The 15,739-nt window shown below is 40.9% G+C and overlaps 1 protein-coding gene across 1 annotated transcript in view; it reads left to right on the top strand.

Annotated features, from left to right (window-relative positions):
• Positions 1 to 15,739, top strand: part of DENND10 (DENN domain containing 10) — a 455,606-nt gene that overhangs the window by 418,644 nt on the left and 21,223 nt on the right. Inside the window, exon 9 of the mRNA XM_044055976.1 lies at positions 3,290 to 3,384. Coding sequence (XP_043911911.1) covers positions 3,290 to 3,384 — 95 coding nt within the window. The remainder of the gene's footprint in view (positions 1 to 3,289; positions 3,385 to 15,739) is intronic.

Genomic DNA, 15,739 nt, shown 5'->3' on the forward strand with positions numbered 1-15,739 from the left:
AGAGTTTACATTAATACATAGCTAACATGAAGCAATATGTACAATATTTACAATAAATGCAGATTTTATGCCACATTTAGATATGCTTGAGGAGCACATACATGTCTTTTGGCTTTTTCCCAGTTAGGGGTCGCCACAGCGGAACTCCGGTCCGCTAATGATTGGCAGTAGATTTTTACGTGCTGGCTTGCCGTGCCTAACGCACAACCTTCAACGAAGGAATGCCCATTCACGCATGTCGCCACACAGAAGACGCTCTAACTGAGAATCGAATGGGCAACATCTAACTGTGAAGCGATAACGCTACCGCAGCACCACCACCGCAGTTGAGGAGCACATACATAGTTATTGTAATTGTTTAAGAAGTAAATTATGTACAGTTTTTACAATATTAATCCAGAGGTATGAAAATGAAAGATATAAAGAAAGAATAAAGACCAAAAGGAGAGATGTAGAGGCAGGAGCATTAAACCTCCTTGAGAAAGTATATTTTTAATTGACACCTGTGTAAGGTAAGAGGTTAATTCCTTCAGGTGGATGAGCAGAGTTTTACAAGTTAGAGAAGGATTGCTGGGTACAATGCAGTTTAGTTGTGGGAGTGAGGTACTGAGGTTGTAAGTGGATGTTTTTTCAGTTAGTTTTGTAGCTGAGAGAGAATAATTCAAGCTGCAGCACTTTAAAGAGAAGAGCTCCTAGTAATAGCTCAGCTTTCTGATGAGTAGGAATATAGTTAGCTTTGGAAAGGGTGAAGCAGTGGTGTTCCCTGGCAGGGGAGTTTGTGATAATGTGGCAGATTTTGTTAGATATGACATATCCTGAGTTAGCTGATATCATTGAGCCTGCTGCCTGTGTCAGTGGGAACAACATATCCTAACCTATGTAACTGGAGGTTTATGCACCTACCAATTAAATGACCCTGTGGGAAGTTACCCCACATGAAATGCTGGTAGAGGTTACATTTGTGCCAAATGTGGGAATTGTGGGGATTGCCTGTATGGCTCAGAAATGCCGTGCACATAATACCGTGTGTATTGCCCACCATCTGGCAGTTGATAGAGGGGAAGCCCCCCTGGTTGACACACTGGATACTTTGTAGAGCAGGTGGAGGATTGATGGCAGTGTGGATGCAACTAGTGGGACCCCAAGACCTCAGGGACATGGGCTATGGTGTAAAATGCCTGCATAGGGGTTGCTCTGTCCTCTGCCGTCCATTGAAGCCATATATACTCCTCCACATGCTGCTACTTCACATCAAGGACTTGATGTAGGATCCACAAGTCTGATTCCTGTGAAACTCCCATCACGTCCCTGTCAGATGTTGAAAAATCTCTGTGTCAAGGAAGCCTTCATGCCTAGTGGGATATACAATCCCCACATCCTCTTTGATTCCATGTGAGGGTAGAATATATATACTTACTAACATATAGTGTTTGAGCATACACGGTAGTGGTCAGTGATGTTCTTGTCATCGACATGATGGTAAGTCAGCATCTGGCTGGTGTGTCTGTGACAATAAAGGTGACTGTGCACAACATTACAGACAGTGTGTCCAAGGGCTACCACTTATACTTACTGTTCATCTAAGGCTGCTGCTACTCCTAGCGTAATAGCATGTGAGAAGCCCCTGTAAATGGAGGAATTCTGGGATTCAGAACAGATGTGCAGTCTGCTGCTATTTGAGCTGGATTTGTATGTCTCTGAATCATTCCATCATGTTTGAATTCATTTGCACACACTGATTGTCAGTAGTACGATAGCACTTAATTGCATTCCATTATGCTATTATTTATATATCATGAATAATGTGTTACTTGCATGTCTTTGAATTTCCTCTTCTCTATACATCACTGCTTATCTCACTGTTTTGTTTTTAATGCTGTGTGCTGTTTCTGAATACCCCGTTTTGAACATCACTTTGAACAGTTTGCTTTGTTTGAAATTTATTTATTCATTTAACATTTGTTTACTGTGGAAGTCCAATTGGGCAAGATTTTCAGCGGAGGCCCAGGGAGAAAAGCTCCACATAATAACAACATAAGAGTCAGCATTTTAAACAACAGTGAAACAATCAGAGAAATGATAGTAATAAATCACATAGTAATACATATTATCACAGTTCAGGCTAGTGATAAAGCTAACAGGGGGTCACTTAGTAACACATATTTTAGCAGTTACACTTAGTAACAAGAAATTATTCAGTGAAGTAGTGTCTCAGAGATGCAGTAGCTTAATATACAATGGAGTAGTGTCTCAGATATGCCTGTTTGGTACTGTAAAGTGTTATACTTAATGTTGTTACTTATAATCACATAGGATCAGTAAGCAAATAGAGATATATTGAAAATGGAGAGTAGGGGAGAGAGGGGTGAGGATGGGAGTAAGTAAATAAAATTTGAAATGGTATTCAATTGGAAACTTTTTAAGAGAATTTCTAAACTCAGATGTACAATAGTAAATAAAATTTGAAATGGTATTCAATTGGAAACTTTTTAAGAGAATTTCTAAACTCAAATGTACAATATATCTCTCACTGTACTGTACTGTGGCATTGTATGTGTTACTGTCAGTGTACTGTTTATATTTGTTTTATATGATTATTTACTGTGGACTCTTTCTGTATACCTGCTTTAAAATCTGCATAAAAGCTCTGTATTTTTTTAATTTATTCCCTGCAGCTGACCTGCATTTACCACCAGCTCCTCACCTTGTTCACCAGATCTTCTGGACCCACTTAACCTGACCCATATTTGGAGCCAGTGAGGAGATCAAGCTCTGCAGTCATTGCCTTCAGGAGGTTCTTGCACATTTCTGCATATGTACAACCTCCTGACCAAGCAGTATACCTCTCGCAGTCTCTCAGTGCTGCTACTGCAGTGACCCTTTTTTGCCTCCCCCCACCTCCTCTGGATGGGCAGGTTGACATCAGCTGCTCACTTCCATATACCTGTCCTGGCCTCTCTAGTGCCCATGAAGCTGCTAGTTGAATACAGGTTGTCTGGGTGCAATAAAGTCTTTATCCCTCTAGCAGTGGGGCTGGAAAGCTCTATAATTTTTGTCTTCACCTGGCAGTTACTGAAATTGGTCTTTGTGGACCAGTCCATTGCTATACTTATCAAACCAATAAAAATTAGCAAGTATGTTTATTGGTTTCATTATTTTATTAAATAAATCCAGGGTCTTTGTGCATCCCTTTTAATGGTAGACTGTAAAAATTCATCTACTAAAATTAAACATTGTATATTAAAAATGTAATATTGAGTGTTAATGAATTATGCTTTCTCCTCTATAGAAGCATTAACAATGGGTAAACTACACAAGGAAATTGGACATCTTATCATCCAGTCTGCAGAAGATCCTGAAAAATCAAATAGCCAGGTCATAAAGGTAATGATGTTGAATAGAGTGCATCTCTTTGTCATTTGTGTCTTTCTTTATCTTTCTTTCTGTCTGTATCTGGTTTTCTCTTTACCTGTTTGTAACACAGCCATACGTCCCATTTTCTGATAACCCATCTTACCTTTTCAGGGTTGTGGGAATGCTGGAGCTCATAACAGTAACCATTGTGCATAAGGCATTGAAGTTCATTCTGAACAAGGACCAGTCTATCACAGAATACCCATTCACATACTACTTGTATACCTATGGGAAATTTGGATGATTACCAGTTCACCTGCTGCATGTTTTTGGTGGGTGGGATTTATTTGTATTTTTTTTCCTGGGTAGAGCACTGATCTCCATGGACCTTTTTCAGACTCAGTCTGGGAATGGTGTCTGTTTAAGGGACATCATCAGAGTCACAGAGGCATTGAAAGCTGAGGGAATCAAACCTCTGAAACGGGAGCATACAGAGAATACCCATGGATACAGAGGGAGGACATGTAGACTCCACACAGAAGGCACACCATTCAGCAATTGAACTGAAGACCCTCTTGCTCTGAGTTAACAGTGCTTACTTGCTGTGCCATTATGAAATACACATATGCACACACACACATACACACACACACAAAAGTATGCACCCCTACACCCCATTAATGCAGCCACAGGGACTGTCTGATCTTGCACAACTGTTGGCCATTTGTTTTGCCATCCAGAGTGTGTCAACAAAACAGAGATCAATTTTAGTTTAAATAGTGCAGTCAGTGTTCTACAGACCCTTCCACTATATTCTACAATCATGAACATTTTCCAAAAGGTATTCCTGATTTATGATGTGTCTGGTACACATTTCAGGTTTCACCATGTTTACGAATGGTTACTCCAGGATCTTGACTAACACTTCATAAAACATTTTACATAAAACATAGGTTTAAAAGATGATCATACCAAATTAAGGTGTTTCTTTTCTTTATTTCCATAGGAAACTTAGTTTAACAGGTTCATAGGTTCTTACTATGCTTCCCTACAGTGAGGCCATTACAAAGCTCAGCCACATCAACCAGTACTGGCGGGAGGCTAACAACATTCCACGTTAGATTTTCTCCAGATATACACAGTGAAAACTTGAGATCACGCCAGTCCAGTCATCATGGCTGAATTTAAAGTTTGCTAGAAAAGTACTCTGCTTGATAGGTAAGCACAGCCTGTTAACAGAAATGGGCTTTATGTTGGGTTAAGTATCTGTCATTCCATCTGGTGGCATTGATGTTTAGGTCTCTAGAATGAATAGTTGCTTTACTACTGGTTCAGTTTAGGTGAAGGAGTTCAGAGAGTGCTGGGTCGTGCAACTCCAGTTACGTTTTAGAAACATTTTTTTTTCTGTATGTGGGTTGTTTTATTTTTTCATAAGAGTCCCTTATGATAAAAGGGCTCTTTTATCAAAATACATAATTATTACAACTCCCTATTGTAATTCTGAGACTTATAATTGTATGTCCTGGAATTATGAGAAAAAATGCAGAGCAAGTAACAGGAGAGGAGCGAATGTCAAAAGGCAATGTTCTTTACACTTTTTTTTGTTTGTTTTTTTAAGGGGGGAGGCTATATCCACCACACTGCCACTACTTTTATATACTTCTTCTGAGAACCTACCTCAGAGAAAAGGAAATACTCCAAGACGTGGCAATCTTGGACTTAATGTAGTCCCCATTTTCAGACATTGTTTCAGTTTCGCCAGTTTGGGTTTTGCAGTTTACGTCTCTAAATTTAAAACTGTTATTCACAGTAACATCTCTGCTGCACCTTTCATTTTAATTATTCACCACTGATTACTCCACATACTGTTCTGTATAACCTCTTAACCTCCCTTCCCCAGCATTTCTGTTGTCCTTTAGCCTTCCCCATCCAGTCTATCAGTTGTTGAAGTCCTTCTCCCTTAAATCTAATTACCTAGATTTGTGTTCTTTCATAAACATCCCTTTCACTCTCCTGCACACTGTTTCCAGTTTTGATGATTTACTATGAGTGCTGTTAATCTAAATTATCCCATTCTGCCTCACTGTCCTACTGCTTCTTTGATGTATCCCATTACCATTTTTTTTCTGTTTAAAATCACCTTCGATAACCAGTGTTTGCATTATCATTTTCCTGCTTTCCAAAGTGTTCATCATATATCATGTTATTGCCTCCAACTTGTTCCACTGTAGTAAGTACTATAAATCGTTTGAATATATTGCACAGATGTTTTTTTGCTTTGTTTTATGTAATTGTGCCACTGTACACCCTGCCAGTGACATCAGCCAATGCTCCAGTCATTTGCATGTTTCTCTCCCCCATGGGTTTCTGTCTCTCTTATACAGACAGGACAAGGGGATTAGCAGAATCCCACTGTGGTTCTACATTTGGACCCTCCCTCATCAGGGAGAGAATGGTCTTGGTGTTTAAAATCTCTAAGACTTGCATTTCCCATTTAGGTGAGGTAAAGGTCAGAGGGGATATTATCATTGACATGACCAGGAGTGGGGATTAAGATATGGGGGTGGCAGTCCTTAACTAGCCAGAGTAAGTGTAATGACATTGGCATCACTACCCACAAGGTCAGAGAGACATCCCACTCTCTGCTAGGGAGGGTTTTAGTATTGGGTACATGATACTGAATTTTCAAGTTAAGTAAACAACCACTCTGGAAGGGGAATGGTTACTTCAGTAACTTGTTTTGAATACAGTCAGTATGAGACGCAGCCATTTGGACAATTTACTTTACAGAGTATTTTGCAGCAGGTAGTATTCACTAGACAACAACATATCTGGCAGCTACAGCAATATCTGAAGGGCTGAATTCTCTTTTGCTTATATTGTGACTCACTGTAATAAGATCTCTGCTTCACAGCTCCAGGATCTGGGTTTTATTTCTGACTTCTGTTTCTTGTCTTTGCAGAGGTTTGCATATTATCTTGAATTAGTGTGATTTCTCGGGGTACTCTGAGTTCCTCCCAGATCCGAAAAACATGCTAGATGTTTGGCTGCACAAAGTTGTGTGTCTATGTTGTATTTACCTTGCCATTGCAGCCCAGCTCTTGGCTGAAAGGGTTAACAAAGGACCAGTTTGCTTACATGATTAGCAAATAAATATTTTTCTGACAGCTCTCTGGCACAGAGGGAAAAACCTTATTATGATGCAGGTAACCAGAGGATACGTAGCAGCTCAGATGCCTGTAGGATCTGGCAAGGGGAGAATGGAATTAAGCTGCTGCAGCTGAATTGCCTGTCCTGGGGAAAAGGAGTCAGTGTGGTTCACCACAAGGGTGACACCTGGCAGAAGCACATTGTGTTACCCAGTGGAGTTTGCTTCAGCTGAATCCATGCTTATCATGGTGCTTAAAACAAGGAAAACTAATAGAATTCAGCATGAGAAGACAATCTTCCCCTCAGAAGACATCAGTAGCAGGCTTTGAGCAGCTACCAAGAGGAAGGGGTGCTTCCAAATGAGAAACAATATGTTGTCCCATGGAAACAGCAAGCTGGTATGCTGTTTACCATCAGAGTCTTACCAGGGAATGAAAGGGTTGATTTGGATTACTGGGCAGAAAGGTGTGGACTGTAGAGCTCTTACTAAGTCTAGGAATGCCCAGCTCCCATGTTCCCAGAGTGAATGGGACAGCTGGGTATCTGTAGTGGAGCCATTGGGCAAGGTCCTTGGGGGGGGGGTGCAGAGAATGTTTTTTTTTCTTTATTCTATTAATTTTTTAACCAGGTAAATTCATTTGATATTTGGGTCATCTCAAGAGTAGTCCAGGAGCACTGTCTGGCTAAGTTACCTAATTAGAATAATGTATTAGACAAATGAAGACTGAGGGAAACGAACCCTGAAGCACAGGATTAGGTACATTAGCAATTGTTAGCATTAATCTTTTATGATAAACTGCCAGACAATTAAAAATGTAACTACTGTTTGAACCCATCTCCTCCAGTTCTTGTCACCAGAAGAAGTTAACTTGGCAAATAAGAGGAAGATACAGAGCACCTCAAGTGCCAGAAGTAAAGCTGCATGAGAAAAATAAGGCAACTTGGAAGTAGGAAGCAGGAAAACGATAAAAAAAGGTTAAATTTGAGCAGCGCATCTCAAGGTAGCAATTCAGAAAGTAATGCACTCCTAATTAGTAATGATGTAGTTTTGCCTTGGCATGAAGACACATTCAAAAAGTACTACATCTACAGTACCCCCTCATTGATCAGGGACTGACATTTTTTTTTCATTGAGAGGTTGTGAACATCTGCCATTTTTACCATTACATTAGAACCACTCATACTGCTGTGAGAGCCACTTTGTGTTACTCGAAACAGTGTTCTGCTTTTAATATCTTTTCATGCACCTTTATTGTCTGCTTTTAAGTATGTTTTTTGTTGAACACTAGTTTTGGATTCCTGGAAGGTGCTAACATGTTGGCATAGCCATTATGTTCCAACATGTGATGCCAACAGTTTGAGTTGCGATCATGCTCCAGTATCAGATAACTAGTTACGGCAGGAGATGTTTGACAGTTCTTGAAATCCCCTCTAGCCTTGGGGATTGATTGTTTTTTCTAACTACTAAACAGTGAAGCAGGATCCCTCCTAAGCTGTCCAATTAGTGATCAGAATCTGGAGCTCAGAGACATCACCAGCTGATCAGATTTGATTGACTCTGCACATAGACACCCTTAAGTTTGGAAATGCCCCTAGGCAGTGAATCCTTCATCCCTCTCCTCCACATACTTGAGTAAATTGCAGGTGGATTATGTTTTTTAGATCTGCAGAAGTCATTGTATAATAATGAAAGTGCTCATCAGTAAAGCTCATAGAAACAGCAATTGGTCTCCAAAATTTTTGCTCCCATTCAGTTTTTTAATAATCGTTTAAGCCAGTTTAAGGTGTTTTTGGTGATTACTCAAAGTATTTAGTACTGCTGTGAAAAGGAAGGTAGCATGCACTTCACTTACTACTTCAAAAATAGGGGAATTCACCACCTTGGTTTGCATTTGGTTAGTCCTATCAGACCAGTGGTAATTGGCTTAGGGCAGGTGTTGGTGACACGTTCTGTTCTAGGGATGCACATCTGCTATGTCTAGTGCTGGAAAGGATTTCAACAGAAGCTGTGAACCTCGTGAAAGCTGGCACAAAATAAGTTTCCTGAATAGTACCTATTGCACCACTTAAGTGTGTCAGACTGCCCAACCACACCTGCAGGGTCATTACTTCTCCTTTCAGTTGTCTTTACCATCTTGCCTTAGTCTTATAATTTGTATGCATTCATAACAACCCTTTACTGGAAGCCTTTGTAGGGATTGCTTACTGTTGTAACAGAGAAAAGTCATGTACATATTTGTCACACCCACTAATTCATTGATGTGAATCGGATAGACAGTGTTTCTGAATGCTGTCTAGCACTGCACCCTACAATTTGGCAGCTTGCTCCTTGCAGGCTTGAGTTACAGGCAATTCCTGCTATTCCGTCTACATCCTGAAGTGAGATGTGTAGGCATTTTTTATGGAGACTGCATTCTACACCTGCTGTGGAGAATGTATGGTGTGTTGCTCCTGGGACCGCTAAAATTGCTGAGCATTAAACTAACTTGCAGTAGATAGCCCACCCCTAATATTTTTAATTTTAAAGGCATCATTGGATTAATCTAGCTGTAGGTTTTGATTTATGGAAAGCCTGGTTGTGGTGAGAAACAAGTGTGCATGTATACACTGATTGGCTGCAGCCTGCAATGAGTTATGGCTCTCTACACTCCCCTCAAACCGCCCTCTCCACGGACCCTCTGAGTCCCTAAATTTATACCTACTTAGCCCCTCCTCACATTACACTCTAATTCTCCTTCTGTATCAGTGACACACACCTTCCCAGTCCTACCAATAGAAGCAGACACTCCCCCACCCATAAATCATTCTTACTTTGTTCATAATGTCATAAACTTGTCCCGCCCTCTACAAAACACTCCACCCATCATCATGTCATCTAATTCTCAGCACCATGCACTTGGCAATGTACTCACATTTACTCCTGACCTGCCAATAACACTTACTCATGAAACCACCTTCTTCCACCTAAACAATTTTTGATCTAATCACTTAAGTAGCTCAACCCTACTGTTTATGCACCTTCCTCACAATTTACTGATATTCTTTTTCTTGTTGACTCCTAGAAACCATCCGTGGATCAGCAACATCTACCTCCCTCTTTTATGCTAACTGCACTGTTTTTTACAGACTCCATGTAAACAAGTCCCTCTGGAATCATCATCATCAATCCATTTTTTTCCTATTTTCTACGTGTTTATGGTGTCATGTTAACTGTCATCATCTCTCTCAATTCAGTGCTAGACTCCTGCCTTCTTCAACACTCATCCCTGACTGTCACACAACACATCTACCTCTTTGCTGAATACACTCATTTTGTCTTACCTGCTTCCCAAATCTTCTTCACCAGATTGTCTTCTGCTTTTCTGTGCGTGCCCAAACCACCATAATCTGTTCTCTTTGATCTATTCTGCAGTTGGAGCTAATTTGGCTTCTGCTCTTATGTTCTCATTTCTTCATCTGTCCCACAGTGTGCATCTTACCACCCATCTCATGCACTTCATTTCCATCACCTCTAGCTTTTTCAACTGTTCTGCCTTTACTGCCCAGGTTTCTATACCACCATACAGTATTACTGGTCACACCACTGTTTTGCACACCTTTCTTCCCTTCTACTCAACTACCCCTCCCAGATACTTGAAGTGGTTAGCATGTTTCCCTGTCTTCCCTTCTATCTCAATTCTCTGCTTCTTCTGATTTCCCCAATTTGCTGCCATTACCATTGTCTTATCTGTACTTAGTTTCATCCCATGTGCCTATAGTTTTGCATTCCATTCCCCTATCCTTTGCTGAAGTTCTTGCGCAGGGTCTGCCTGTAATGCCACATCCTCTGCATATAGCAGCTTTGTTGATCTGCCCCCTCCAACCTTTTAGCTAATGTAGTCCATCACCAGTATGAACAGCAGTGGGTTCAGAGCTAAACCCTAATGTACACCCAGTCCCATTGGGAACCCCTCTGTTGAGACCAAACACTGTTTGTATTTAAGTTGTTTTTCTTTGTACATAGCCTGCATTGATTCTACCAATGTTTCTGGGACCTTGAACTACCACAGTACTTCGCAAATCAGATTTCTTAGCACCTTGTCATATGCTTTCTCCAGGTCTAGGAATGCCCAGTTGGACTCTTTCTTCACCTCTAGTTTCTTCTCAACTGTTTGTCTCATTGCAAACATCTGGTCAGTTGTGCTGCATCATGATCTGAATCCAAGCTGCTCATCTCCCATCTTACTTTCTACTACTCTGTGTACCTGTTTAAGATTCACCTTCTCCAGAGCTTTCATGCAGTGTGACAGGAGTTTGATACCTCTGTACTGCCTGCAGTTGTGGCTATCCCCTTTGTTGTTGTACACTGGCACAAGTATGCTTATTCTGCATGCCTTTTGGGATACTCCTTTCTCTCCACACTGCTATGAGTATCCTCAGAAGACATTTCTTCCCTGTCTCACCCAGCATCTATATCATATCTGCTGTGACCTTATCTGAGCCTGCTGCTTTCCCTGACTTTATTTTCCTTATTGCTATTCTTACTTCTGCTAGGGTGAGTTCCTCCTCTTCTCTCAGTTTAGGCTACGTTGGAATAGTATAACTTCTGTGGGGTTTTCTTCATTTAAAAGCTGCTCGGAGTACTCCTTCCATCTGTCTTTAATGTCATGTGGACTGGTGAGCAGGTTGTTGCTGGCATCCCTTATGAAGGGTGTTGGACTATCTTCTTTATCTTTCTGTCTTTGCCTTGCAATCTGATATAGTTTTTGTGCCACCTGCTGAGTCACTTTCCAGAAGCTGGTAGAGTGCCTCCGATGCTTTATTCACTGCTAGTGCAACTCCTTTCTTAGCTTCTTTGTAAGCCAACCAGTATTCCTTCCTAGCCTGGTCCATCTTTTCTGTCTCCCACTTTATCCTGCACTTCTCCTTTCTTTTGATGACTTCCTGGACTTCTGCATTCCACTACCAGCTTTCCCTATGCACCTTATTTCCATAGCTGGCTCAGTCACATATCTGTTCTGTAGTCCTCATACATGCTGCTTTGAGTTGCTACCATTCTTCTTCAACTCCACATATTTCCTCCTCTTCTTGGCGTGGTACAGCCCTGAGTAACTCCTTGAACTGTTGTACTTTCTCAACAGTCAACTTCCAGGCATCTCTGTTTAACAGAGAGTCTTCTCTAAACACTGCTTGGAGCTGATTGTGGCAACCAGTGGTTTATGCTGTGGGCTAACTGGGGATGACTTTGCAATCATTGATTCCACCCCTTGCCTTTTCCTTACTAGGAATGAAGGCTACTTGAGTTGCATGTTGGCCACTCTTGTATGTGATCTTGTGACTCCCTCTCTTTCTGAGCCATCTGTCTGCTACTATCACATTTGCCAGAGTATAGAATGGCTTCTACTTCTTTTTTCCTATTGCCCCACCCATGTGGACCCAGGCAGTCCTCATATCCTGTTCAGTCTGTCCCAATATGTGTATTCAAGTCACCCATTATCAACACCACTTCATGTTACCCCGCTTTATCTAGTGGATTCTGCAGCTGTTATATGAATGCAATCTTTTCCTCACTATCACAACCCTGATGTGGGGCATAGGCTGAGATTACACTGGAGTCTGATTGCTATAAGTCTGTCACTAATTCTGATGACATCCCTCACTGTCTCCTGAAACCTCTCCCTCACCACAATACCCCCACCATTTCTAGCCTGTCCTCCTGAGCAATAGACTCTGGATCCCAAGCCAAGTGGCTTTGCTGCATTGGCCTTCCATGTAGTCTCTTGGAGAGATAAGATGCCCAGCCTCTTCCATACACTAATGTCATCCTCTTCCAAGTTCCATCCTGTCAGTGAACCTATATTGAGTGTAGCAATTCTTAGTTCATGTTTGGCAGGTTGATTGGTTTTACGTCCAACTTTCACTCAAACAAGCTATCCCAGTTAACCCAGGCTGGGCAACTGGACACCGGTCGGCCAGTTAGCTTATTGACTCAGGGTTGCTGGTCTTTTTTCCAGGCACACACTGGCCAATAGGTGCGTACACCCCTCCCACCATTAGCATAGGTCCCTGACGTAGGTTGGAGTAAGCCAGGTCCTCAACCCACTTATCACCAGTAACTATCCATGCCCATTTTTGGCAACATTAGTCAGCATGACTGAATCACATAGAGCTGTATTTTACACTACCGAATGGCTAGCCCTGCCATGGTGTACAGTCTATGATCTCTGTTCTCATATCTTGAGGATACTGCACACCACAGTAGATGTCCAGCAGTTGGTCTACACAACTCTTCCCCCTACAGGGCAGCATGTAGAGTATGTGCTGTTGCCCACAGCTCCATTCATTGGTGAGATTGATATGGAAACACTCAGCATGTTGTTTGGAGGTGAGAGGAGAGACAGGGGTAACATGCAAACTCCAAACAGGCATTGGCCGAAGATCAGAATCAAACCTTGCACCTTCTGCATGGGAGACAAAGACCTGCCAGTTCGTCTCTCCAGAATACAGTATGCCAACTCACAAATTTCAGCAGCAATATTTATAGTAACTTTTGTCAGTAACCGTCACTGTACTGGCCAGCCTAATATTCATAGACATCTCCTAAAATCTCACTCCAAACTTTCCAACCCACTGACCACCCACACAAACACCATCTTCATATCTCCTCTGCATTATTGTCACACGCCTTCATTTTTCTAGAAGTCACATTTCAGCACAATAAAAAAAAGCAACTCATTACTAAATTCCTTCAACCTAAACAAGCTAGTGATTACTCCCTTCTCAGAACTCTCACAGCTCTTAAATGTACTCTATATCTCAACTACTCCCCCTCACAAATAGCATGTGTCACATTAAGCACCTTAAAATTTCACCTCTCATGTGAAAAGCCTGTCTAATAAAGTTGACGAAATCCACCTCTGGCTCACTGAAAATGACAGACATTTGTGTCCTTGCAGAAATATGTCCCAAATCCCACTCCAGCACCATACACCCTTTATTTAGAGATTATATAACCTTATGTGTAGACAGACCAGGAACCCTTACTTACAGACCAAACTGGTTAATACGTATTCTGTTGACAGTCCTGAAAATCACAACTCACCATGGTAGTAGCCCATCTCCCATCCCCTTTCATCGTCATAGATTTTCAAAGTCTGATTCAGACCTTCACTTATCACACAGACAGCTATGCAAATGTATTATTCCTGGGTGACTTTAACGTCAACTTCACAGGCATTATAAGCATGACCTTAATACCTTTCTGTCTGACCTGTATTTCTTCTAGCTAATCAAAGAACCTACCAGACCTAATCTGGCTAATAATAAGAGCTCCCTGTTAAATGTTCTTATATCTAACTTAGCCCTCCGTCACTATATCTGTTGTAGTTCACCCATCAAGTAGTAGCAACCATTGCGTAGTAACTTTCATTTACACCCTCAGAAATACAAATGCTCCACTAGTCTTGTATCCATTTCAACCTGGTGCCATGACTGATTCTCAGTTCATAGAATTTTCCATTAAAATTGTTAACTGGCCCTTACTGTAACTCCATCACTAATGTGAGTAATGCAGCCAATTTTCTTACTATAGCACTGCTCAGTGTATAAGCACAATTTTTACCCAATAAGTTTGGACAAAGTAGAGAACCTTTCTCCTCTAGATGTCTCCAAAACTATGGCATTTACGTAAGCTTAGAAACAGGGCCTGGAAGGACTAAAAAAACACTCAAAACTCACAATATTGTGACTCCTTTGTGCCATCTGCACAACCAAGCTAGGAAACTAGTCAGAAGCACTATTTTTTATCAGCACAACAGGCAAACCTCTACTTTTCCCCACTTCAGACAGTTCTGGAAGGAGGTGAATCACCTTACTGGACATAGCAAAAATCAGAACATAATGTACACCAATAAAACCTCCAGCTTTGACTTGGAATTTACTATATCCACCACAGCTCTCAGTCCTGCTGATTACCCTATACCTTCTCCATTGGAACCTTGCCCACCTCTATTCTCCCACAAAAAAAAAAAAAATCATCCAAAAGAAAATCTATAATCTATTACAAACATTACCTAAGAATGATTCCATGGGGCTCCAATGGAATCCTCCCATGTTTCCTGAAGAAATTTCTAAACCTCATCACTCCTCAGTATGTCCTTAACATGCAACTGTTTGGTGTTTTAAGTGATATTTAACTTAAAATCTTTCACTTAACATATGTGAGTACTGTGCTTTTATTTTGTTAAATTCAGTTTCAGTGTATTTGTTTATTTAAACATATCTGTAACTTCTTTTATACAGCATACCATCTTATCCACAAGTAAAGTAGGATTTTGGTTCATTTGCTTTACTGACAGTTTCCACTACAGACTGCAGACTTTGCAACATCTGCATTCTTAATTTGCCTCCAGCCTGTCTTTTTACACTCAGTATTACAGTATTATTTCTGTTTCTTTACTGCACATCTTTCTTTTACTTTATTGTTCATCAGACATCTGCAACATAGATGATTTAGGTATTCTGCTTTTCAGACTTATGTTTATTATCAGTTGATTGTTCTTCAGAAGTGCAGCATAGATGAAGTAGGTAAGCTGCTTTTCAGCCTTGTGTTCATAATAATTTCAGCTAGAAGGATGATCAGTGGTATTCATAAAAGTTCTCCAGAGTTCAACAAGGGTGTCTGTTCACTTTGACAGAGTATTGCTGTTTAGTAAAAAATGGGATTCAAAGACACGCGTAATTTGTATGGTGCTGAATCCCATTAAATGCTCCAGTAAACATCTGTGAATCACTGATCTTAGCAGTTGCAAGGACTGCAGATGGGTGCCAGAGTGAACAGACTGTATGCAGGTGGAGTGTGTGACGTGCTTACGAAAACCACAAATATTGCAGAATCTGTTGATGACCTATAGAAGGGGTGTAACATGACTAATAAATGCATACATTTATATTCCTCAGAAACTGTATAGTATGGAATTCTGTGAATCTCAGTGCTGCGCATCTTCCAAAATGGTGAAGTCATCTGTGCCATGCAGGAGCCTAATTTATATAGGGCTTACCCACTGACTGTGGTATTTGTATGCAGGTCAGAAATCCTGGTGTAGTATGTGAGTTAAATGAATACTGCTCTTGAGTTCCTGCACTAAGGTATTTCTGTATTCCAAAACTACGAGATGACAATCCCCATAACTACAGAAATCACTGTCTTTATAGATTCTTTGTTGTTTAGATATCATTCCACTTGTGTATTGCATCA

The sequence above is a fragment of the Protopterus annectens genome, chromosome 14.part0 (genome assembly GCF_019279795.1).
Source record: "Protopterus annectens isolate FY-2018-M chromosome 14.part0, PAN1.0, whole genome shotgun sequence".
Classification (NCBI taxonomy): domain Eukaryota; kingdom Metazoa; phylum Chordata; order Ceratodontiformes; family Protopteridae; genus Protopterus; species Protopterus annectens.